Source organism: Crocuta crocuta, unplaced genomic scaffold (assembly GCF_008692635.1).
Source record: "Crocuta crocuta isolate KB4526 unplaced genomic scaffold, BGI_CrCroc_1.0 scaffold377, whole genome shotgun sequence".
Classification (NCBI taxonomy): Eukaryota; Metazoa; Chordata; class Mammalia; order Carnivora; family Hyaenidae; genus Crocuta; species Crocuta crocuta.
The window spans coordinates 1,499,991-1,524,179 of record NW_027528209.1 but is presented as its reverse complement, the minus strand read 5'-3'; the positions used below and the strand labels follow the sequence as shown (position 1 = coordinate 1,524,179).

The following is a 24,189-nucleotide window of genomic DNA, read 5'->3' as shown; positions in this document are numbered from 1 at the left end:
GTTCTTTTGCAAGACTTTTTTTTTTAAAGTTCTTTTTAAAAAATCCATGTAGAAAAATACATGTGCTCTAAAATTAACAATGAGCACACTAGAGAGGGTTCTGTCCATCAAAATACCAATACAACTGGCTAATTTGGGATGGGGGTGCACAGAAATGACTCCTGACCACGTCCCAAATACTTGAGTGGATTAATTCACTAACTTTTAGTCACCATAACAGGTTTAGAAAGTTCCCTTGAGTCTCGCTGCAACGAAAGGGTGTCTTTTGTTTCTAGTTACACAGTGGGCACGGAGATTCGGGCCGTGCTCACACCAGATGGGAAAACGGAACCCTCCTGGGGCCCTGCTGGAACATACCTGCTGGGACAGAGCGCTGGGCCTCAAACGGGAGCAGGCCTTGTTGCTTCTCCAGGACCCAGGCAGTGAGGACCCCCCAGAATTCCAGCCCTTCAATAATAAAAAAAATAGCAAATACATACATTTTGAGAACTACCTTTGAAAACCATTCCATCTCTTGAGCCAGATACTAAGAAAATTGCTTCATCACAACAGGATGGGCGACGAAATGAACATTCTCCCTGCTGATGGGGGTGTTAACTGCTGTAACCCTCTTGCCAAGCAACCTGCTCATTTTTTTTTCCCCCTAAGAAAAATTCACAGAAGGCCTTCGGCATGCCAGGTGCCAATTTGGAGTTCCCGAACAGCAAGAAAAGGACCCCAGGGAACTGACATTCTAGAGGCGGAGACAGAATAAATAAGGTGACAGGTGGTGTGCTGATGGCATGAGGAAGATACACCCATGTGCACGGAGCCCTGTCTGAGTGGTCAAGGAAGGGCCTGCTGAGGGGACACTGGAGCTGAGGCCTGAGGCTGAAAGGGTAGGCGGCGGTCAGGCAGGGAGGCAAGCAGAGGGATGAGGGTCCCCAAGTCAGAGGGGGTGGGTTCTGGGGCTCCAGAGGAGTCAGGCTGGGACTGGAGCATTCCGGCCCCAGGAACAGGGCCGGGTTCTTCCGTTATACATGGTACACTGGGGAGCTATCCGTGTTAAGATGGGGAAGGGCATGACATAGTCTGCATTGAAGAAAGATTATTTTGTCTGCCTTGAGGAGGTTGTTTTTGTTTTGTTTTGTTTTGTTTTATAAGTAGGGGAACTAGTGCATACATCAAGAAACTCAAGGGGCACCTGGGTGGTTCAGTGGGTTAAGCAGGTGACTTTGGCTCAGGTCACGATCTCCCAGTTCTTGGGTTCGAGCCCCGTGTTGGGCTCTGTGCTGACAGCTCAGAGCCTGGAGTCTGTTTTAGATTCAGTGTCTCCCTCTCTCTCTCTCTCTGTCCCTACCTTGCTTGTGCTCTTTCTCTCTCTCTCAAAATAAATACACACTTTTTAAAAATTAGAAAAAAAAGAAATTCAAAGCATTCATATCCTTTTAAGTCCTATTTCTTGGACTTTGCTTTCGAAACAGATGTGAAATCGTCATGGGCCCCAGTGTTTGGTCAGCCCAGCATCCCATTTTCCCCGCCATCTGGGAATGGTTGCCTGTTTCCCTTGGGGAATCACACTACTGCCACAAGCACCTCTTATCAGTAGCGGAAGCTGACCCTACGGCTGGGTACCTCGGCGCCCTGCCGAACTTGATAAACATTTTTTGAGGGCTGGGTAGAGCTGCTAACAGTGACAGCCTTGTGGTTCCTGTGAAAGAGACAAATAATTCAAACATATACCACCTGAATATGTAACAGGACGTCAGGCAGTTGTTAGTCTCTGAAGAGAAATGGCACAGAGAGAGGACAGAGAGAGCAGAGGTGAGGTGGTCTGGGAAGTCCCGAGTGTAGGCTGAAGGAAGTGAGGGGGCAGCAAGCCCCGGGGACACAGAGGGAAGAGTGTGTGAGGCAGTGGCCTCCAGCTGATGGTCAGGCTGGTGGCTTCAAGAACTATCGGAGTCCAGCTGTGCAGAGCGAGGGTGGGAGGGGACTGAGGTGGAAGAGGGAGCAGGGACGTCCTGAAGGCTAACCAGAACGTTCCTTCATGCTGGCCCCTGTGACTGGCTCAGGGAAAGGTGTTTGACCCAAGTCATGGTAGTGAGTCTCAGTCGTGGGACTCCTGATGGAAATACTGGGAAAGAGTTGCAGTCTTTCCTCTCAGAGGCTGTCAAGGAGCAAAGGCTGAGAAGGAAGCTGACACGGACGGAGGTTGATCCAGGAAACAGCAAGATGTATTCCTGAAGACACCACTGAGCCCCTGAGTCGAGCCATGCCTGAAGCTCATCTCCACCTCTGACTTTTTAGCTATGCGAGCTAATATGTTTCCATTTTTTGCTTAAGCCAGGGCTGATTGATTGCTTGTAACTTGGAAGCTAACGTCTTTGTCTAACACAGCAATGTTGAAAAGCTTTAGTATAAAGATGTGAATTGCAGGGGTGCATGGCTGGCTCGTTTCATAGAGCATGCAGCTCTTGACTTTGGGGTCATGAGTTTGAGCCCCATGTTTGAGGGTAGTTTATTTAAAAAAAAAAAGATGTAAATTGCAAGCTTATTTAGGATACCAAAATACTAGAAGCAATTTGTCCCCAAATAGTTATAAAACACACATCCCATAAGAGAAGAACATGCATTCATTAGGACGGATGATACAAAACTTAGAGTAACATAAGAAAATGGTCATTTTGAAGACAAAAGTACAAATTTTGTATGCAGTGTGATGTCAAGTATGTAAAGGCAAATGCAACAAAATGTAAATTGACATGAGGAAATTCAAATGGTGGGATGTTTAAACTCTTTTATGTTTATTTTATGGGTTTTTTTTTTCTTTTTTGGGGCTCCCAATTTTCCTCTAAGCTTCTCTCCTAATAATTAGAAAAAATCTATTTTTTTTCATTTATTATTTTACTATTTTGTTTTAGACAGAGAGCACAAGCTGGCGAGTGGGGCAGAGGGAGAGGGAGGGAGAGAATCCCAAGCAGGCTCTGCACTCAGTGTGGACCCCAGTGTAGGGCTTGATCCCACAGCCCTGGGATCATGACCTGAACCAAAATCTGGAGCCGGCCGCTCAACCGACTGAGCCACCCAGGTGCCCCCTAAAAAATCTATTTAAAAACAGTTTTTTAAGGTAACATGGAAGGAAATTGGAAATGAAGTGGAATTTGTGGAATGACATGGCTTCAAGTCTCCAGATCAGAGGACACATGCGCCACTGATACCTCCGCGCACAGGAGCAGAGTTTGCCCTGTAGTGTTTTGATTAGCATGAGCAGAATCAGAGACCTCTCTCTAGTACCAAAGCAAAAGGGGCTCATTTTCAAAGTGCTGAAATTCTGAGACCACTTAGTGCACAGGTAGTAAAGCGTCAGGCGATATCCACTATACCGGATGGCTGATAAGCTTACAACACACCCCCTGTTCAAAGCTGTTTCTCTCATACAGGTTGAGAGTTACGCCTTATACCAAAAGCATTAGCAAACCCACAGCTCTGAACTACTGCATTACAAAAAGCCTCTACTTTCCGCAGAAGATTTTGAAACAAAGTTCACTCTTCTGGCAATTGTGCTGTGAAACGGAAACCTAGCAGCCAAGGGAGTGCCGAGAATCAAAGGAAAATTATACTGGCCGCTGCTGCCACCACCACAGAGCCCAAATTATTAAAATTGTGATCCTGAATCACTTGAGCAAACAATTAAAAACACTGTCGTATCCTTAGCCATCAGTTGTTTTATTCTAAGTGCCCTTTATCAATTTTGAGGATCATCAAATAAGTTAAACTCTAGTAAAATCCATTCTTGGGATCGATTGATTAGAACGACAATCTCAAAATTATTACCTACTCCATTTCTGATGAGTTCTTAGGTTTGAACAGAACTTACCAACCTCATTTTTTAGTTCAGCCGTTTCGAGTTACATAAAGACAAAAACATGGCAAGGATTTTACAACAGGAAAAGGATTTGTTTTTGTTTTTCAACATTCCTATAATTCAGAGGGCTGAAGAAATCTTTGATCTGGAAGGCTTGGAAATCCAAAGCCCCCTCAAGGCTTTTTTTTTTTTAATTAAGAAAGAGTAAAAAAGCAGTATTTGTAATGGAAAATTTTTGTGCCGTTAAGAACAGAACGGTTTTCACTTAAGTCTGTAATTCATCTTGGGGACTTAAGGTTTCGGCCAAGCGTAAGTGTTAGGTGTGATATAACATCACCTGCTTTGGAGATTGACTAGTGTTGCTGACATTCTCGAGTGAGGGAAAAACAACTGGCACTAGAGCAGAATTCCAGCGGGTATAGTCACAGGACCGTCTGGAAGAGGGGGAAAATAAAGTCCATCTCACAAATATTAAAGTCACAACAAGATGCGTCCCCATATCCATACATGGAATTTTCATCTCATGACTACTTCCATCAGAACAATCGGGACTCCCAGATTCGGAGGGTCTGGAGAGGGCTCAACATACCACTGTGCCCCCATCGCCCACTTCTGCACTTGTATTAGCGCTTTCCTGTTTCCACATCCGTTAATTTTGGAGAGGGTGGGAAGGATTTTCTTCCTGAAGCACACGTCCCAATGTGCTATTCAAAGTGCTAGTCAATTGGCTGTTCAAACTCTGGTCCCCTTCTGTCCTAAGTAGCAAATAGTATGTCCTGTAATTTGGATAGTATCTCCATTTGGTACTGTTTTTTTTTTTTTTAATGTTTATTATTGAAAAAGAAAGAGAGCAAGCACGAGTAGGAGGGGCAGAGAGAGAGGGAGAAATATCTGAAGCAGGCTGACGGGTTAGACTGTTATCCTAATGGTATCACTAGCCTTCTGTTTTATCATCCTGACACGATTTGACTTTGTGTCTGCCCCCCCAGAAGTATGGAGGGCTTTTTTAATTAAAAAAAGCTGAAATATATTAAAAAATATGCAACATGAAAATACTTTGAAATGTCCTATGGGTATGGTTCTCACACTATACGGTGCACAAGAATCATCTAAAGTGCTTATCAGATCTCCGGGCCCCACATTCAGAGTGTCTAAGTCCCTAACTCTAGGAAGGACCTGAGAAATTGTATTTCTGACAAGTTCGTGGACGATGCTGGTCCTGGGTCCAAACCTCGAAAACCCCTGCCCTGCGGGGTCACACAACTGTGGTTTGTGATCCCTGAATTAGCTTAATCGTTTGTTAAGAGGATAGTTTGAGAAACCATCCAAGTGTGTAGCTACCCAACCTATTACCACTCTGTGTATCCAGTTAGGGAGCAAACTGTAGGAAACTCAGGGTTTTCAGAACCCTTGGGATGTAAGGAAATTTGGGAAAATGTTAGCAAATCTGGATTCAAGGTCACTGACTCCACACGCATCTACGAAGCTTCTGCTGTGAAGCACGTAGCCAGCATTGAGCTGGGTGCTGGGAACACAGGGTGCCGGCCATCTATTCCTTCAACAGGGGCCTCCTGAAATCTACTCCTGGCCCTGTAATGGAGAGGAGTGTAAACAAGTCAGAAGATGGCCCCTATCTCACAGCGTTCATGTTCTTTGGTTAAATGTGAAGAAGGAGCACTTTGCTGTGATACAGAGTAAGTCAGAGACAGACAAATAGCACACGATTTCACTTGTATGTGGAACCTCAAACACAAATGAACAAACACACAAACAGACTCAGATACAACCTGGTGGCTGCCAGCAGGTGCGAATGAGCATCTTCTCAAGGGAGACAGAAAGGGTGTTTCAAGCAGAGACCAGCAGGAGATAGGGCCTTTAGGAGGTAATTAGTTGGAGCCCTTCGAAGAGGCTCCACAGAGATTCTTCGCCCCTCTTCCACCATGTCAGGACACGGTCTCATTAGACACCAAATGTGCCAGTGCCCAGCTTCCAGAACTGTGAGAAATAAATGTACCTGTTCATAAGACACAGCCCGTGGTATTTCCGTTACACAGCCCGAATCACTGAGACGAGTACTTCTCTGTGGCCACCTGTAGTAGCTCAAGGGTTGAAATGACGTTCTCAGAGTGGGTCCTGCAGAAAGTATACAAGTCAATAACCATTAAAGAAAGGTAGTTCAGGGCACCTGGGTGACTCAGTCAGTGAAGTGTGCAACTCTTGGTTTTGGCTCAGGTTAAGGAATTTGAGCCCCGTGTCAGGCTCCATGCTGATGGTGCGGAGCCCGCTTGGGTTTCTCTCTCTCTCCCTCTCTGCCTCTCCCCTGCTTACATGCACATGCTGTCTCTCAAGATAAATAAGTAAACCTAAAAAAAAAAAGGTAGTTCATAAGTCATCTTCCAATCCCTCAAACAGCGGTTTCCAACATAGGTGTGTATCAGAATCACCTTGGCAGTTTTTCTCAGAACTCAAAGACAGGACCCATCCATCCAGATCGATTGAGTCAGAGTTCTAGGTGATTCTGATACATATACATTTGATTTACAACTATTGTTTTAGGGGCACCTGGATGGCTCATTCAATTAAGCGTCTGACTTTGGTTCAGGTCATGATCTCGCAGTTTGTAAGTTTGAGCCCTGCATCCTACTCTGTGCTGACAGCTCAGAGCCTGGATACTGCTTTGGATTCTGTGTCTCTTTCTCTCTGCCACTTTTGGGCTCAGGCTCTGTCTGTCTCTCTCAAAAATGAACATTAAAAAAATTTAAAAGACTATTGTTTTAGAATCTCAGAGGCTGTCAGCAGATATGAGACTAATACCACATATGTATGCCAAAGTCTCTCCTGCACCCTGGCAGATATCATTAATTAGTTATTACATCCTTACTCAAAATCTTTTAAAAACAACTTAAAAAATTTTTGGTAAAATATGCATAACACTTACCATTTTAACCATTTTTAAGTGTACAGTTCAGTGGCGTCAAGTACATTCACACTGTTGGGCAGTCATCTCCAGAACTTTCTCCTCTTCCCCAACTGAAATCCCATGAACATTAATTCCCCATTTCTCCCTTCACCCAGAGACTAACAGCCACCATTCTGCCTTCTGTTTCTATGAGCAGGACTATTCCAGATGCCTCATGTAGGTAGAATCACACTGTAGTCATCCTTTGTGACCGTTTTCACTTAGCATGTCAAGGTTCAGCCACATTGTAACACATGTCAGAATTTCCTTCCCTTGTTAAGACTGAATGATATTCCATGGCACACACCTACCACATTTTGTTTGTCCATTCATCCACTGATGGACACCCGGGTTGCTTCTAACTTTTGGCATTTCTTCCACCTTTTGCCAGGAACTTGGGTATTTAAACAATCTGATCAAGTCCCTGCTTTCACTCCCAGAATGGAATGGTCAGGTCACATGGTTATTTTGTGTCATTTTCTGAAGAACCACCAACCCATTCGCCACTGAGGCTGTGCCATTTTATATGCTCGCCAGCAACATGTAAGGGTTTCAGGGTCTCCACATCCTTGCCAACACTTATTGGTTGCCTTTTTTTTTTTTTTTTTAATAGTAGCCACTCTAAAGGGTGGGCCAGAATCCTTATTAAGTAGCCATTATCATTTGATCAAAGGTGACAGATGAGATGAAAGCCATTGGTTATTCTTCAACTGTGATCATGAGATTGCTACACTTTTTTTTTTTTTAAATAAAAAGACATTTTTATTGCTGTGGAGGCTAGAATTTTAAACTAAAAAATTGTTCAAAATGGTTGGCAACTCACATTTGTTGTTTTGTATTGACGTTTTTATGTTTGACACCAAGTGGATTTGATCTCTACGCTTTTCAAAGGGAAGTAACTGAGGATTTAGCAGGTAGGGATGGTCAGCATATTCGGGTTGTAGAGATGGCCAGCTGTTGGAATGAGTGGGGCAGGGCAAAGAGGGCAGAAGGGGTGCTGGTCCAGAAATGGCCAGTGATGGAGGTACGGCCCAAGGGGCTGTGTGTGAAGCACTGGGCGACAGTGTGAGACCAAGCCCAGACACGCCACCAAATTCATGGACTAGGAGCACAGCAGATGACAGGTGTCCCCATATCCTGCTTTAAAGGGTAACGTGGTTCCTCTTCCTTTTTCTTCCCTTTACTGCTCTATTGTCTATGAATCCATGTCTTCAAAAATCCGTGTTTTGTAAAAAAGGGGGAAATGGACTATGTACACTAAACATGCATGATGTCGCATGTATGTTACTGAAATCTCTGGAAGTACACACAGAAACGAAGCACATGGCTGCTTGGGGGGTGGGACAGGGGACAAAAGAGATAAGGTGAGGATCTTTCTTTTCTTATATATCCTTTTGCACGCTGTTATTAGTTTCAACCATGGAAATATATTCTAGCATCTTGCCAATGTCCATCCCTGCACTGCAGTGACCACGACGCTCCAACCCTTTCCAGACTCCCTTGAAGATGGGGATCAATAATAAGGTTGTACCAACTAGATGTGCTTACAGCAGATTGAGTAGATGATAGGGGCATAGCTGTGGGCATTGAGAGGGGACTGTAGTGCAGGCGGTGGAAGGTGGACACTCTATGCCAGGGCCTGGTCCCCAAATTCCTGCTATTAGGCAGGTATAGTGGTAACGGTTACCTCCTGATCTTGCTTGCTGATACCCCGATCACAGTTACAGGGGAGGTTTTTATAACCTCAACAGCTCCAGGAGCAGCCTCCTGACTCCCTGACTTCTTGCTTAAGGCAAAGGGTGTGGGTCCTGGGCAGGCGGGTATTAGAGGCTGCTGGAGGATTCTGGAAGCCAATCCTGGATTATCCACTAGGAGTTCACTCTCCTCATCCTTCCAAAGGATTCATGAGCATCCAGTTTCTTACTGTTCCATCCTGCTTTAAATACCTACTGGGGTTTTCTATTTCCTGTAATGGAATTGAAATGAAACATGCAATTACACATTAAAAATTAAATAAAAAATAAAATTCGTCACTAAAAACAAACAAAAAACCTCAGAAAAGGTTTCTTGAGGTGTGTGCCATTAGCAGTGTTTGGTTTTTATATTTAAAAAAATTCTTATTATCTTGGTAAATCATCAATTATTTAATGGGTACCTAGTGGCTTCAGAGATGCAGTAATTTAACACCTAGATGAGAGACAAATGTGAGTATGTGGGAAGTTGTGTGTGTGTATAAAGAGATGAGACGCAGTTGCTTCAATTAGATCCGAGGAGAAGACAAATCAAAATATTTCTTGTTGTTTTTATTTAACTCAAAATAGCTAACAACAAAACATTTAAAAAATATCTCCAACATGTGAGCATTCAGTTATTTTTGGTTCATGACACTTGATTATTTAGTCCTGTTTCCAGCATGAAGTCACATAGGTATCAAAAATGTATCCCTAAAAGTTTGCAGCAGGCTTGAAACCTATATATATATGTAGATCTTAACCAGATACCATGATTCAGTTATTCCTCTTGAGTCCAAATATTTGTCTCCCACAGAGCAGCTTAGTAAAATTAATAACCATAAATAGGCTAGCTATTAATTAGTTTTCAATGAAATGCCCGAATACAGCACATACATTACATTTGCATGTGTGTTTTTCTCCTCATACTCCTCCAAATATGAATGTGTGTGAGATGTTGAGTGGAGTGAGATCATACACACATTTAACTTACATAAATTCCATACAGGAAGTCAGTGAAAAGGAAACGATACAGAAAATAACAATCTGGTGGCAGTTCCACTTATTTAATGAACGAGTAAACCTTGAAGAGTGCTGAAGAACCATGAAGAAATCAAAATGGGGCTTATCACTCTGTCTCCTCAGGTGAGTCAGTTCACACCTGCCTCTCGGAAAGCAAGCATCTTGCACGACTAAGTATGATTCTCGTGTGAAAAGGTACGAGGTTTTATACAAAACTGTCCTAAGCAAACGCCAACAACCCCCACCGGTCTTCAGCGGAAGAAACGGTCATTTCTCCCAACATTGGCAGAAAACCTGGATGCGCTGGATGTACAGATTTTCAAGATGGCGTCTTCTTGAAGGGTGGTTGAGGATAATCTGGATGCTCCATTTTATTTTAGGTACTGACACTAGAAGCTAATCCCTAGGTAAGGCTCAACCCTATTGCAGTGTAAATAGAAATGACATGACCTTTTAAAAATGCCCTAACATGCACAGCGAAATATAATTTCCAGTTTAGTTCCGTCCTCACATTCAGCACAGTCCCTTTCTGTGATACTTTCCTGGTGCCGGCACTTCAGGATGGATCTATCACTGACTGAGGAAACCTCGAGATGAAAAGATGAGCGCGTGTCATAAAATCTGAATAACAAAAAGTTACCAAAGTAGTTCAGTCTCCGTATGTTTCAGGATAAGATGTTCAATCAGCAAATGGTGCAGCTTAATGCAGAGGGTGACTTCAGTTTGCTACGCTCCGTGCTCACAGGGATATTCTACAACCTTCTCACCAGCTTCGAAATTGGCAGCTACTGTCTCCTTCTCAAACGCTCGGCCTCAACCTCAGCACCGCCCGGAGGGGGGAGGGGGGTTCAGTTTCTATTTTTAAAAGCACCATTCTAATGGAAACGTCCCTGCCCCGTATTAAGCTGGGACTGTGAATTTCACCACTAGCTAGAGCTGTTATGTCATAGAGTTTAGGTTAATTTGGTAGGTATCGATTTCTGTGAAACCTGCTTCAGCTCCTTGTGGCCATGTAGGAGCTCTACCTGGGCTGCAGATGAGGGTAAAATATCCCGTGGAGAACGCCTTCAATAACCACATTTGGAAAATCTGAAAAACAAAAGCAACCCGGCTTTTCTTAGGCACTGGCAGTGAAAGACAATTGCCTTTGCTAGAATTTAACGAGCTGAGGCCCAGAGTAACTTCGGTCCGCATCCCCTTGTTTAGGATGCGTTATCTGTCACGTTGAGTTGGCCTAGAGCCACTTCAGTGCAGGACCAGACGCTGCAGGAATGCACGGCCAGATTTGTAGCTCATTGATTTAAGGGATGTTCTAATGGTTAATGCTGCTAGGCCCCAGCTCTCTATCTGAATGTTTTCTCACAAGGAAGATGGATTACACTGGCAATTCAATTTCTAACAAAATCTCAATATACTTGAAGGAATTCCAAGATTTCTACAGGGAATACCCTGCTGCAGTTTTTCCATTGTGGTTTACGGGAGCGTTTAGGCCAAGCTGTCTGGAGGATGATGGGGCTGTGACCGAGCTTCCAGAGAGCAGTAACATCCGGGGGCCGTCTTCCTAACTTAAGAGGGCAAATTTCCGACGAGAACCATCTCGTCACACTTGAAAAACCAGCCACGTTTGTAGAGCAGACACAAAGGACGCCCAGGGGTTTGGGGACATGGTGCCACGTTCCCGTGATCAGAGCAGGTGAAATACGAATGGGTAAGCTGCACGGGGTGGGGGTGGGGGGAGCTATCCATCACACGGCTCAGGGGTTCAGTTTCCAAACTTCAAGCTGCACCTGATGATACCCAGAATTTATGCTAAAGCCAACCACTTAAAATAATATAGTTACTATGTGAGGAAATTAGTCGGTCCAATACTTAAAGACAAAAACGAGTATGTTCACGGAGTAACCCAAGCTCTATAGAGCTCCTGCTCTGTGAAACCCCTCACAAGGGAGGGCAGAAAGGCTCTCGGAGGAGCGGACGAGGCAGAGGAGCTAGCCAGGGGGCACGTCTGGGGCAGGAGGGAAGACCGAAAATGGAGGCCAGGGTGGAGAAGGGAACGAGGGGCGCCTGGGTGACTCAGTGGGTTAAGGGTCTGACTCTTGATTTCAGCTCAGGTCACAATCTCCCGCTTTGTGGATCTGAGCCCCTCAGTGTGCCCACTGCTGTCAGCACGGAGCCTGCTTTGGATCCTCTGTCCCCCTCCCTCCCTCACGCTGCCTCTCTCTTTACCTCTCTCTCTCTCTCTCTCAAAAATAAGCCTTAAACAAACAAATAAACAAAAAACAAAAATGAAAACGAAAAAGAAAAGGGAATGAGGGAAGAGGCCTGAGTGTAGGAAGGCCAATTCAAGCCTAGGACCTGGGGCTTTATCTGAAAAGCACTGTGAGGTTGCTGAAGGATTTTCAGCAGAGTGAGAAGGAAGCGAATTGTGTTCTGTCCTTCAGAGTAGACCGAACACGTTCAAAGAGGTGAGGGTTTCCACGTGGCTAGGGAGGGACTTGATAATAGTACCTACCTGATGGGCTGTGGTAGAAACTGGTGGCCAAAACAAATCACTTAAACCTGACCTGGTAAGTACCGGCTACCATCATGTACCAAGTACTGTCTAATTCCTGGGCATATAAGTAAAGAGCAGTCCCTGCCCACACCACGGAACCTCTAGACTAGTCAGGGAGACAAGCAAATGAATACATAAACAAAACAGCTTTTAAAAATGTCTCCAAGGGCTCCTGGGTGGCTCAGTCAGTTAAGCATCTGACTCTTGATCTCCACTCAGGTCATGATCTCATGGTTTGTGAGATCGAGCCTCGTGTCTGACTCTGTGCTCAGAGCACACAGCCTGCTTGGGATTCTCTCTCTCTCTTCCTCTCTCTCTGCTCCTCCCCTGCTTGTGCTCTCTTTCTCTTAAAATAAATACATAAACTTAAAAAAAATATCTCCAGTACATGAGCTTCAATCACTTTTGGGCCATGACACTTGATTTCTTACTGCTTGCTTTTATCCAACATGGTAACATTATATTTCATAAAACATATCTTTCATAATTGACAACAGAATTTATCCTATGTATTTTGATTTCAATCAGAAGCCGTGGTTTTGCTAAGCTCATTTTAATTCTAAAAGTCTTTCTCCTCCACAGAAATATAGTGAAACCAAGAGCAATAAACGGAAATATTGATCAATTTTCTTTTTTTTAATTAAAAATAATTCTTAAGCAGAGAGAGAGGGAGATGCAGAATCTGAAGCAGGCTCCAGGCTCTGAGCTGTCAGCACAGAGCCTGATGTGGGGCTCAAACCCACAATCCGTGAGATCATGATCAGTTGGGTGCTTAACAGAATGAGCCACGCAGACACCCTTATAATAATCAATTTTCAGTTAGATGCCCAAACAGGACATAAGAATATGTATTAGTAGCATATAGGCATTTATCCTTTGCCACCCAAAATACAGAAGTGGTTTTTGAAGGTTGGTGCAATTATGTCATCAGCATGCTTAGTTTAAGTGGATTTAAGTAAGTTCAGCAAAAAAGAGAAACAGGAAAATACCAGGACTTACTTGGAGTAATTTTGCACACCTGAGCAGGTCCAGCAGTGGTTTAAAGGCAAAGGGGGAAAACGAAACAGTGCCCGGGGCTTGAGGGGGACAGGACAGGAAGATGAGGTGAGACCTCTGTGTGCAGGTGCCGTGTGAACGAGGGTGCAGCGGCCAGCTGTCCTCACAGCTGTCCTCACAGGCACCTGGGTGCACACCTCGTCTGGGCGAGGGGTGTTCCCAGCACAGGGAACAGCAGAGGTCAAGGTGCCGTATTTATTGTGAGTGATGAGCATGCGCTAGATGAGGGAGATTCAGCAGGTGAACGCGACACACAGAAAGAAGGGATACTCTGTGATCGCTACTATAAGGAAACAAATGGGCAGGGCTCTCATCAAAGTGAATGGAATAGGGTTTTTTTTTTTTCCCAAAAAATTGTAATGTTTATTTATTTTTGAGAGAGAGAGAGAGAGAGACAGTGTGAGCAAGGGAGGGGCAGAGAGAGAAGGAGACACAGAATCTGAAGCAGGCTCAAGGCTCTGAGCTGTCAGCACAGAGCGTGATGCGGGACTCAAACTTATCAACTGTGAGATCATGACCTGAGCCCAAGTCAGACGCTTAACCGACTGAGCCACCCAGGCGCCCAGAACGTGTATTTTTTAAACACGGGAAGCAAATGCTAGGGAAAGGCAATTAATTATTCCTCACTGAAAAGGATTTTATAGGAAAAATACTACGAGCCCATTCTCTTATATAGCAAAACCCTTTGATCAGGGTGCTAAGAATGGTCCCCCGACAGAGCCGGGCTGTGTCCCGCCAGCCTTCTTTAAACTGACAGCCAAGTCTGTGATCTCAGGGCATGGACTGTGGCTACGGCATGGTCCTCTCTCTGTTGCTGGTGAGAAGGTTTTATTGCCAGGATGGACGAATGGTTTCAACAGATAATTTATCTACTGCTAGTTACTGCTATTTAGTTACTCTCAGAAACAACGGCTGGAAATTCACTCTATGCAATGAGCACACAAGGAGGAATCAGGCACCAGGGGTCAGCCCATCAGCCGTGGAGACTGGGCAAGTCAGGGACCTCCTTGAGCCCCGATTCTCTCATTAGCCAGTGATGACTCCTGCCATGCCTAGTTCTTCAAAAAAAATTTTTTTTATAGGTTATTTATTTTTGAGACAGAGAGAGACAGAGTACGAGTGGGGGAGGGGCAGAGAGAGGGGGAGACAGAATCCGAAGCAGGCTCCAGGCCCTGAGCTGTCAGCACAAAGCCCGACGTGGGGCTCAAACCCATGAACCTTGAGATCATGACCTGAGCTGAAGTCGGACGCTTCACCAACTGAGCCACCCAGGCGCCCCATGCCCTGCCTAGTTCTTAAGGCTTTAAAAAAAAAAACTTAAATGGGATAATGTCTGAGAATGTACTCACAAAGGGCTGGACAAGGGAACATTTTGAGAGGGACTCAGAGTAATTTAAATTTCTTGGCACAAAGAAAGGACCCAAGATAAAATACTGCTTATATCTATGCTTAAATTAATTCATTATACTGAAGCATACATCTTTTGAAAATATACATTCCATCATCTCAGATGCTGTAACCTAAATGGCAGTAGAGATACACATGTAATATAATGGCACAGCTTTTCGGGGAAAAGGATTTAAATAAAAAAGAAACAGAGTCTTGGAATCAAGCTTCAGCATCTGGATAAAAACAGGCAGAGACCAAAATAACATCATCAAAAAGACAAAGAAAAGAAAGAAGGAAGGAAGGAAGGAAGGAAGGAAGGAAGGAAATGAAAAGATGATCAAGACCTTTCCTTCTTATTAGTCTAATTCAAAATCACCCAGTAAAGCAGAAAGAAAAATTACATTTCTTGCCGAAAGCCCTGCCCCAATTAAAATTCTGAATGTCTCTTACACCAAGAGCCCAGGCTTATTGGCAGATTATTAAGCCCTGGACCAATGTCACTCTGTTAGACCTGTATTAAAAACGTGGTTTATGTGGTGCAGGGTCAGATCAGTAAAGAGCTGTTAGCAGATGACAGCTTTGATTACCACTGGCTGCAGGCAAGACGAATGGGTCCCTGAGGAAGAGCAGCACCGGCTGGTGGGACAGTTTGCTGGAAAGGTCAAGAACAGGCATGTCAGCATCAGGGGACGACGGTAAACAGAAAACACTACAAACTAGCTTTGAGGGGATCAAACTGCTGTGTGGGGCCATCTCAAGGTTTCTGGATCTAACTGTGTGGGTGAAGGATGGCGAGGTGAGTTCCAGGGAACATGCAAGCCGGGCCCTCACCTTCGAAACAATTCTTTGTGGAATGTGAAGCAGATCTACCATCGGTACGATAAATCACTGCTGAAAGGCGTCGCTGGTGTCTTTTGAATCTCGTAGCACAATTATTGATAAAACGGTATTCTTATGACTTGCCTGAAACAATGTAGGGCTCTGGTACCTTCCCTCCTGGATATAACTGGTTACTTCTCTAACTTCCTATCACATGTTTATAATCTGAAAATCAAGGTGCTACCAAATGTTTTCAAGAAGATCGTGGCTTGACATCCTTCACCACGGTCATGGGACATTTCGCAAAACCACAGTCCTATTCCTGGTTTTATGTTAAGTCTTGACCGACAAGTATTAGTTCTTACCTTGATTCTTCAGATTCTGTCTCATCAAACGATCTAAAATTTTTTAAAAGAAGAGGAAAAAGTTGGGTGAATGTTTATGCCAACCAAAGTAAAAATAGCCAGTATTCTTAGAGCTCTGAAATTTTGAAAAGAGAGGTGTTTTCACACAGTCACAGCATGACTGAGGCCTCCTTCTAAGAGCTCTTAAGAACAAGATATTCTTGACTTTCAATTTTCCTGACCATCACTTGGAAACCTTATGGTTTTACTTTCAGGCTTATATAATAGAGAAAAGATTTCACTCTGTCATTCCCCAGATTTCTTCTTAAAAACATCCCTCTGTAAAGCCCAACCTCGTACAACCTCGTAGCAAAAGCATGCATGTCAGAACAGGACACGCTGACGACGCCTGTTATTTGGGGAACAGAGGGTGTAATTCTCGCTCTGGGCTGAGCGGAAAGTGGCCCTGAGCAAACCCTGCCGGTGAGGGGGCGCGTGCCTGCAGCCTCTCATCCAGCAGACGGCTGGCGCTGAACACGACTTTGGGTGCGGTCAGCTGGGGTCTTGTTCCTGCGATTACAACCCTTTCCTCTGCTGGGGCTTGCAGAGAGTTTGTGATGATGTGTTTCTCCACAAATGGATTGACCAGGTCAGCGGTGTTGCTAACTGCCTTCAGCAGTGAGCTGCACACAAGTCAGGTGCCCGGAGCTGGGTGAGGGGCTTGTCTCAGAGTCCATTCTTCAGAGGAACACTTCCCAAATGCTGAGGGCATCAAATGTTTGGTTCCTTGCAAGACAAGGACTGGGGTCCGCAGCCCCTCAGTAGAAAGTTCTGTGGGGGAGGCAGCAGGGCAGCAGAGAGAGCTCATGCAGGGAGGCCTGGGCTCTGCCAGCTACAAGGTGAGAGATCTGGGGAAAGACGCTTAATTTCTGTGTCTCCGTTTACTCCACTCTACAGTAAGTCAGTTGGGTAAAATCATCTCGAAGGTCCTTCTCAGCTTTATGATTCTATGAATGTATGTGTACGGGGATATGGACTTAGCTCAAGTGTCCACAAATTAATATATGAGTCTCTCACAGGCCATCTAGGTTCCTAATGCCCGTCATGAAACATCACTCCATGGAGCAGAATTTAAAAAGTCAATTCCTTGAGTCTAAAGCCTAGTTGCTGAGCCTTGGCCATTTGGCCACAATACAGGGATGAGGGCTGACGAGGAATTCCTTTGATTACAGGCAGGGGGCACATGAGCGCTGTCCCAGCAGAGAGAACGGGTGTGGCCAGGCTGACCCTTCCAGTACCACTGTGGTCATTGGTTACGCCAACAAGTGACTGCAGAGTAGTTTCAAATATATGCCCAATGGGTGAACAACAATCCTTACCCACAACTCTCTGCCTTCGGTAGAGATGGCAAGTGTCGCACATTAAGGAAATCAAGGAACAGCTTGGGGAGCTCTTCATTTTCTAAAATGACGGCCTATGAAAGCAGAAAACAGAACGTACAAAGTAAAATGTGTGAGGTCATCTATCAAACAAGCTACTTCCAAAGATCATGCCATCGAAGTTCTTAGCAGTATCATTCTTCACACTCTGTATGGGGGGTGGTCCCCATTATACCCACCAAGAATTCAGGAGACATGCCTGCTCGTCAGTGTCAGCACACAGTCCACTGCATTTATTCTCTCACCCAACCGGCATTTACGGAACATCTACTGCGTGTCAGAGGCTGACAAGGGCTCAAAACAGTGGGCGACCAAGCGGAGGTAGTTCTTGCCCTCATGGCGATTCTGATCAGGGTATTTTAAAAACCTGGATGTGTCAATACTACCGCTAAGATACGTACATCAAGTTTTCCCTACTGACTGATAAAGTGGTCTGGCCTTGGGTATGTGTTTATAAGAGATCGCTACTGTTTAGGAAATACTACACGTGGCTTTGTTAACTGGAAGATTGAGACAAGACCCCTCAGCTCTTGCCTCTTTGGGCTTCTGGATCAACTGATGTTAATTGCTCTTTGGACAGCTCCACTTAAAGGGTCAGTAACAACTTTACCACTAAGTGTAAATCAGCCTATATACTAAAAAGGAAAAAAGAAGTCTATACCATTCTTCCATTCAGGGAACTCTGCTAAAGAGGTGGCGTAATGGCAGACCCATGTCAGTTCTCAGCTCTCTGAATTATGCAATTGCAAGGAGAAACCTAATGGAGGACTAGAGAGTGCACTTTCATGGGGACCTATTTTTTTTTTTTAAAAGAGCACCACGGTGTGTGAACTGACTGCACATCTGCCTCTCCCCAGCCCCTAACCTTTGTTTTCTTTTGTTTTTCAAAGACCGTGGACACGGCATCAAAGATTGTAAAATAATCTCTGAAAGTAATAGAACTCTTTTCAAGGGTCACTTTCATATTTTATCACGGTTCTCCTCCCCAAGCCCCCAAATGCATGTGTTGCTTACAGGACAGTGAGAAGTGACGGTCAAGTATCACTCGCGCGGTTGATCAGGAACAGCTATGCAGGGTGATGGGTAATTCAATACAATCTGTCGCTTTTAGTCATGATTTATATACCGAGTGGTTGCATTTCTAGCACAGTTTTCAGAGAGGTGCCCAATTCAGGACATAGACACGGAATGAACAATACAGGCTGAGCCCCACACTATGCTGGTGGCTCACCTTCCTGCTGTTCAGAGCCTGCGTGAGACTCGTGTGGAAAGCCAGCTCTGTCTTGGTCTCTTCCTACTCCTTATAGAAGCAGCTGTACCCACTGAGGCTTAAGGAAAGTAAATAGAAAGTAGGAAAACAGGGGTCCCTGGGTGACTTAGTCGGTTAAACATCCGACTTTGGCCCAGGTCATGATCTCATGGTCTGTGGGTTCGGGCCCCAAGTCGGGCTCTGTGCTGACTGACAGCTCATAGCCTGGAGCCTGCTTCCGATTCTGTGTCTCCCTCTCTCTTTCTGCCCCTCCCCCGCTCAGGCTCTGTCTCTCTCTTGCTCTCTCAAAAATAAATAAATATTTTAAAAAGGCGAAAAAAGAAAGGAAAACAAAAAAAGTCATAAAATTGAAAAAAATCCTCTTTTCAGAGGCATGCTTTTGCTATTATTTCCACTGATCTTCATCTAGATTTTTATCTAGATGAGGAAATTTTGGGAGTACCTCTCAGGTCATTATTTCAGTGCCTGGAACTCAAAGGTTGTAAGAATCATCATATATATGAAGCTCTCTGGAAGGTTTGCTGTCAAGTTGCAGTGATTATGTCCTTGTTTCTAGGCATCTGTTTCAGAGGATGATACAATACCTCTCTGAATAATAAAGCTGAATGTTGTAACAAATACAGAGCTGTTCACCCAGGCAATAGTTTTAATTACGTGTACAAGTGGTAGCTTTCAGATTAAAAAAATAAAATGGGGGGGGTAAACACTCTTATCTCCACCCCCACCTTTTAAAATAAATTAAATCAATAACAAGTGTGGGACACTTTTAATGACCTGAACTACTTAATTTCCAGGATCTTTAGACATGTCATCCATCACCACAGTATGGAGGAAGACATCTCTTGAGTGTTCAGGGGCTTAGTTTGGTTTTATTAATGCAAGATTTAGGGAATTTTAACAAGGTGAATTGTTTATTTGCCTTGACAGATTGGCTTACAATGCACCGGCTACATCTACAGCATGATCATTAATGACAAAAGACAGGCAAAAAGCTGTTTACACTGCAACACCAGGACAGGAATTAATCCTGCTCCAGAGTCCTACAAAGAGATGATCGCATTTTTTTTTTTTTTAGAAAAAAAAAATTAAAAAAAAAAAAAAAAAAAAAAAGGAACACAGAAAACTCCAAAAGCTGGTGAGCATTTTTGTTAAACGGTCACCGAAAATTCTCAAATAATGCTTTTCATAAAAGTCACCAATATGGATTTCAGGATTTACAGTTGTAAAGAAAGTAGCACTGAGGGGGTTGGTTAAGCATTCAGTTACACGTTGGCAATATTTCTTAAACTCTGCTAAGGCGTGTAAGAAAATAATTTATACTTGAACCCAAACAGAGGTAGAGTGTAGAATGGTAGAATTTACCTAACGCAGTATAATATGGACAAGTGAAATGACTGTCATTAATTAGTACAGAGATGCACAAGGGAAATTAAATTAGTTTCAACTAAATCTTTCAGTTCATAAACACGCGATCTCACTCTCTGAGAAGCCCAGCAGTGATGTGGGGTCTCATGACTGTTCCATTTACATCTTTTTCTGTTTCTTGAGAAGCTTTCATTGAAGAAGATCACTCCTTCTTGAAATTGCACCCTGGACTATCTGACCTTCTTGGGACCCCAGTCAGGTCTAAATACCCAATTTTATTCAATGGGTAAATCAATATATATAAACCTATAATGAATAAAAAATATTTTATAAAAATATAAATAAATAAAAAATAAATATNCCACCCCACCCCTGCCCCTCCTACCTATCTCACAGGGTTAGTGTGAGGATAAGACCTCTCCAGGAGTCCGTGGCACACAATGAGTCTTCAACCAATCTTCATTCTTTCCTCTAAATCCTGTTAAATCAGTTCCCAACAACCCATTTTATCGGTTTTGGAAGCTTGGATCACTGTCCATCTCACAAACAGAGGCTTCTTAACCCTCCATGATTCACGGATCCCTTTAAAATTGCATCAAAGCTGAGAATCTCACTTGTGGGAAAATATGCATACGTAGATAACTGTGCCAACAGCGGGAGGGACAGGGATTCACAGGCCCCTGACGGTCTAGCCAAGGACACCCGCTTTCAGCTCAATGGGGCAGTGATGCCACTGGGCACACTCTGCACTTGGCTTGCAGCCTGAAGCACTCACTGTTGGGCCCGTGCTGTAGGCCAGGTCCCCAAAGGCCACGCTGGCCCTCCTGTTCTGGTTTTCTGCCTCTTGGTCAATGGCAACCCCACTGGGCTGTGTGCTGCCTTGCTATTAGAATTCATTAGTGCTTTCAGCTCTGGGCTGTGGTTGAAAATATTTATCTGGCAGTGGGGCTAACCTTCTGAAGGACTCTTTCTGGTAGATCAAAATCTACCACTGCATGGAATTCAGAAAGGAGTTCATACTCATGGCTTCTGTGCCTTTCATATGAAATTCTAGAATTTAACAGTCTGTAGCGGCAGGGGCTCCCAAAGTTAGCAGAACACGGAGGAAGATATTGTTTAAATGCCATCACTGCTGGGTCCCAGGGTGAGGAAATGCTAGTTACCTACGTGTGTTATGAGAGGAGTGTTTTGAACTGCTGCGCAGGGGTGGGTCCCAGACCCAGTGCTATTTAATCCATCAACGGGTCGCTCTGACGGTAGAGTTCTGACACTGGATCCAAGTTTGGGCAGACGGCTGGGCGACTCATTTATGCCGCAGGACAACACAATTCAAAAATGAATATGGCGAGTTAGAGAAACACTTGGAAATAAACAGCATTAAATTCAATTTCACAGGTATAAGTACCTAGTCAAATACTCCAAGGGGTAGTATTCACAGCTGAGACGTGAGATGAAGAGCAGCCGCTTATACACAAGTGCTGTTGTCTCAAGCGGTAGGTCAGCAGAAAGAGTTGCCACCAGAACTTTTACAAAAGGAGCTGAGCAATTCTCTTGCTCCACTGAATGAAATACTCTCTAGCACTCCCAAACTGAGAACTAAGGATGCATTTAGAAAGGCCTAGTCGTGAGCACTGAACATGAATAAAAGGTTCAAAATCATTTACAAAAGAGGTCACCAGTAGCAGGTAGCAAGCACAAAATGGGGTGTTGGAGGGACAAGGAAAGTGGTCCTTAAATGAACTTTTTTTTTTTTTTAAGGAAGGTGGAGATGTTCAAAGCAGCTGGAATGAGAAGAAAGCTCTGTGCAAACCGGCTTAGAAGGTATCCGTCTATCTCTAATTGAAGCCTGTGCAATGAAACAAGCGAAAGTGGCCCAAGTGAGGGAAGAGCCTGCAGTGTAACAGCTTCTAAACAGCCTGGGCTCTGAATGCCTTTTACTTGCGCTTTGATACACACCCGGAGTGCAGAAGAACACATCAAAGAAATGTCCACGCAATTCATCGCTTAGGAGTCATGTAGACTAAAAATCAGGTTATTATTAAGATGCACATGGAAAATGGGGTTAAAGAAAGAACTGTAACAAGTATGTGCTATACTACATAACAGATGGCTGTGGCTGTATCCAACTCCGACACTCACTAAAACTAGGAAATTGAGCGTACCTTGTAAGAAGCAAAAAACGTAATTATTATTCTTTATATGGTGTTACTCACTTTCAGGATAATAAATGACTTTCCTCACAACAGACCAGATATTCCTTTGGAAACACACTCTAAAAGAACTGGATGCAAAAAAAAAAAAAAAAAATCTCGGAGTCTACAAAAACATTGACCAAAAAAAATTGCCTGAATAGGGCAAAAAAACAACAGCGTTGCTACCAGCATCCCCTGCAAGCTCAATGTTTACTCCAGGAGAAATGTCTTTTTTATTGAAAAGGTACAATTATCATCATGTAACACAAATCACAAAATCGCGATTTTTCTACCTTATCAGCTTTATAAAATCATGTTCCCAAAGGATCCCATTGATTAGTTGCACATGTTCTTCCTGTGACATCCCAAATACTTAATTGTCAGTTATCTTTTCTTCTTCAGTAAGTAAAATGCAGTCACAAAATTACAGAGGGACCTGTTCTGCCTTAACCTTTGCTAGATGCCATCATGCAGTGGAAAACACTGGTAAAATATCACAGGATAACGCCAGCCGACAAGGGAGACATATAAACACTGTAATGATTTCCCACGAGTTTCCATTTTAGAAAATTGTCACTAAGGCGAGCACAAACGGTGACACATCTCCGCTGAGGACATGGCGAAATCGAACGCTGGCATTCTAGTTAGGTCCGAACCTACCCAGCAGCCAATTATAACAGGAACGGAACATCTTGTTGAAAACTTGGACAAGACCACTTCGCTAACCTTCCCAGATCGCTGCACAGAGCTGCATTGCTGTCACCGATTTGATCCTTTTATTCTCTCCTCAAAACATTAAAAAAAAAAACCATTTTTTCCCCATTGTCTGTCAAGGTTTGTTACCAACTGCAGAGGACCTCTCCTGTCCCAACAGCCAGGATGCTGAACCAAGTCAGGAGGGTTTCAGGAGCCTTTAAAGCCCTGTTCCTCCTCCATCTGGTTTGGTCTGAAACGTCCGACCACTGGGGTGACCAAGTTCATGACAGGTTTTCCTCTCCTCGCCAGCAAAAACGCTTCAGACCAGACCTGCCTCAGAGGTGCAGCTAAGAACACAGAGGGAGAAAATCAATGCCTCCTCTCGCTGCGGTGAGCGCGCTGCAGTGTCCTCTGGGACCAGAGCTCCCAGTGCCCCGAGGCTTTGCGGTCCTCAGGCTTCTGCTAACCCACACCCCAGCAACTGCTCAAGATTTAAAAAATGAGCCTGAGTCAGGTGATCAACAGAACATTTATTTTTTAACATTTATGGGTTTTTTTGTTTTTGTTTCTGTTTTTTTTTTTTTGAGACAGAGAGCGAGCAGGTGAGGGGCAGAGAGAGAGCGGCGGCCAGGGGATCCTAAGAAGGTTCCAAGCTGACGGCACAGAGCCCGACGCGGGTCTCTAACTCATGAACCGTGAGATCGTGTCCTGAGCTGAAGTCGGATGCTCAACTGACTGAGCCACCCAGGCGCGCCCCTCAAAAGAACACTTCTAAAAAGTCAGATGGCCACCTAAAAAATAACCAGATGTGTGTCTGCAGAGCTCAGTGTGCCACACACCCTTCACTCACAATGGTGTGTGACACCATTCCCAGGGTGCACCTAACTCTGTGTCTGGCAAAAACTGCACTATTCAGGGAATTCAGACAGACAGGTGCTATGGTTTCACAGGGCTGTATAGACTCTCTCGGAAGAAATCTGAGGACCTTGAAAGCTGAACGCCACAAGTGCCTATTTAAAATGGTTTAAAAAAATTTATGAAAAGAAATCATGTAATTTGGCTTACAAAAGATCTGAGAGAAGAAATACCATTTTTGAGAAGATAGCTAAAAAGGCCAAACTCATCATGGAACAACACACCGAAACACCCACCATCTTTGGAGCTATTTTAATACCAAAAATTATGTGCTGTGCACTTCTGGACTATTCGTCGAACACCTACTGTGTACAACCACTGGCACAGTGGTTGGCCCAACAAACACAGTTCTGCCCTCCTGGGGCGTACAGTCTAGTGGGGAAAATGGATGGTGTTCAAATAATCGCAGTAAGGAATGTGGGATGGCAGATGAAAACAAGTACTTGGAAGGAAAGTGGCTAGCTGTTTGAAGTGGTAGTAATAAAGCATTCTTAACCCATCGGGTGAAGGAATGCTTCCCTGGGAAGGCATCCCGGAAGTGGGAGAAGAATGAGCTGATGGCGTAGAGGAGTGGGATATTTCAGTCACACAGCA

General features: G+C 44.2%; 1 protein-coding gene across 1 annotated transcript in view; it reads right to left on the bottom strand.

The window, feature by feature from the left end:
- Positions 1-9,100: 9,100 nt before the first annotated feature.
- The window catches only part of SNX24 (sorting nexin 24), a 139,056-nt gene continuing 123,967 nt past the window's right edge, over positions 9,101-24,189 (bottom strand). The window contains exons 4-8 of the mRNA XM_077753011.1: positions 17,098-17,192; positions 15,740-15,772; positions 15,143-15,207; positions 10,582-10,645; positions 9,101-10,177 (exon numbers count right to left, since the gene is read on the bottom strand). Of these exons, the coding sequence (XP_077609137.1) occupies positions 10,021-10,177; positions 10,582-10,645; positions 15,143-15,207; positions 15,740-15,772; positions 17,098-17,192 (414 nt within the window). The 3' untranslated portion in view covers positions 9,101-10,020. The remainder of the gene's footprint in view (positions 10,178-10,581; positions 10,646-15,142; positions 15,208-15,739; positions 15,773-17,097; positions 17,193-24,189) is intronic.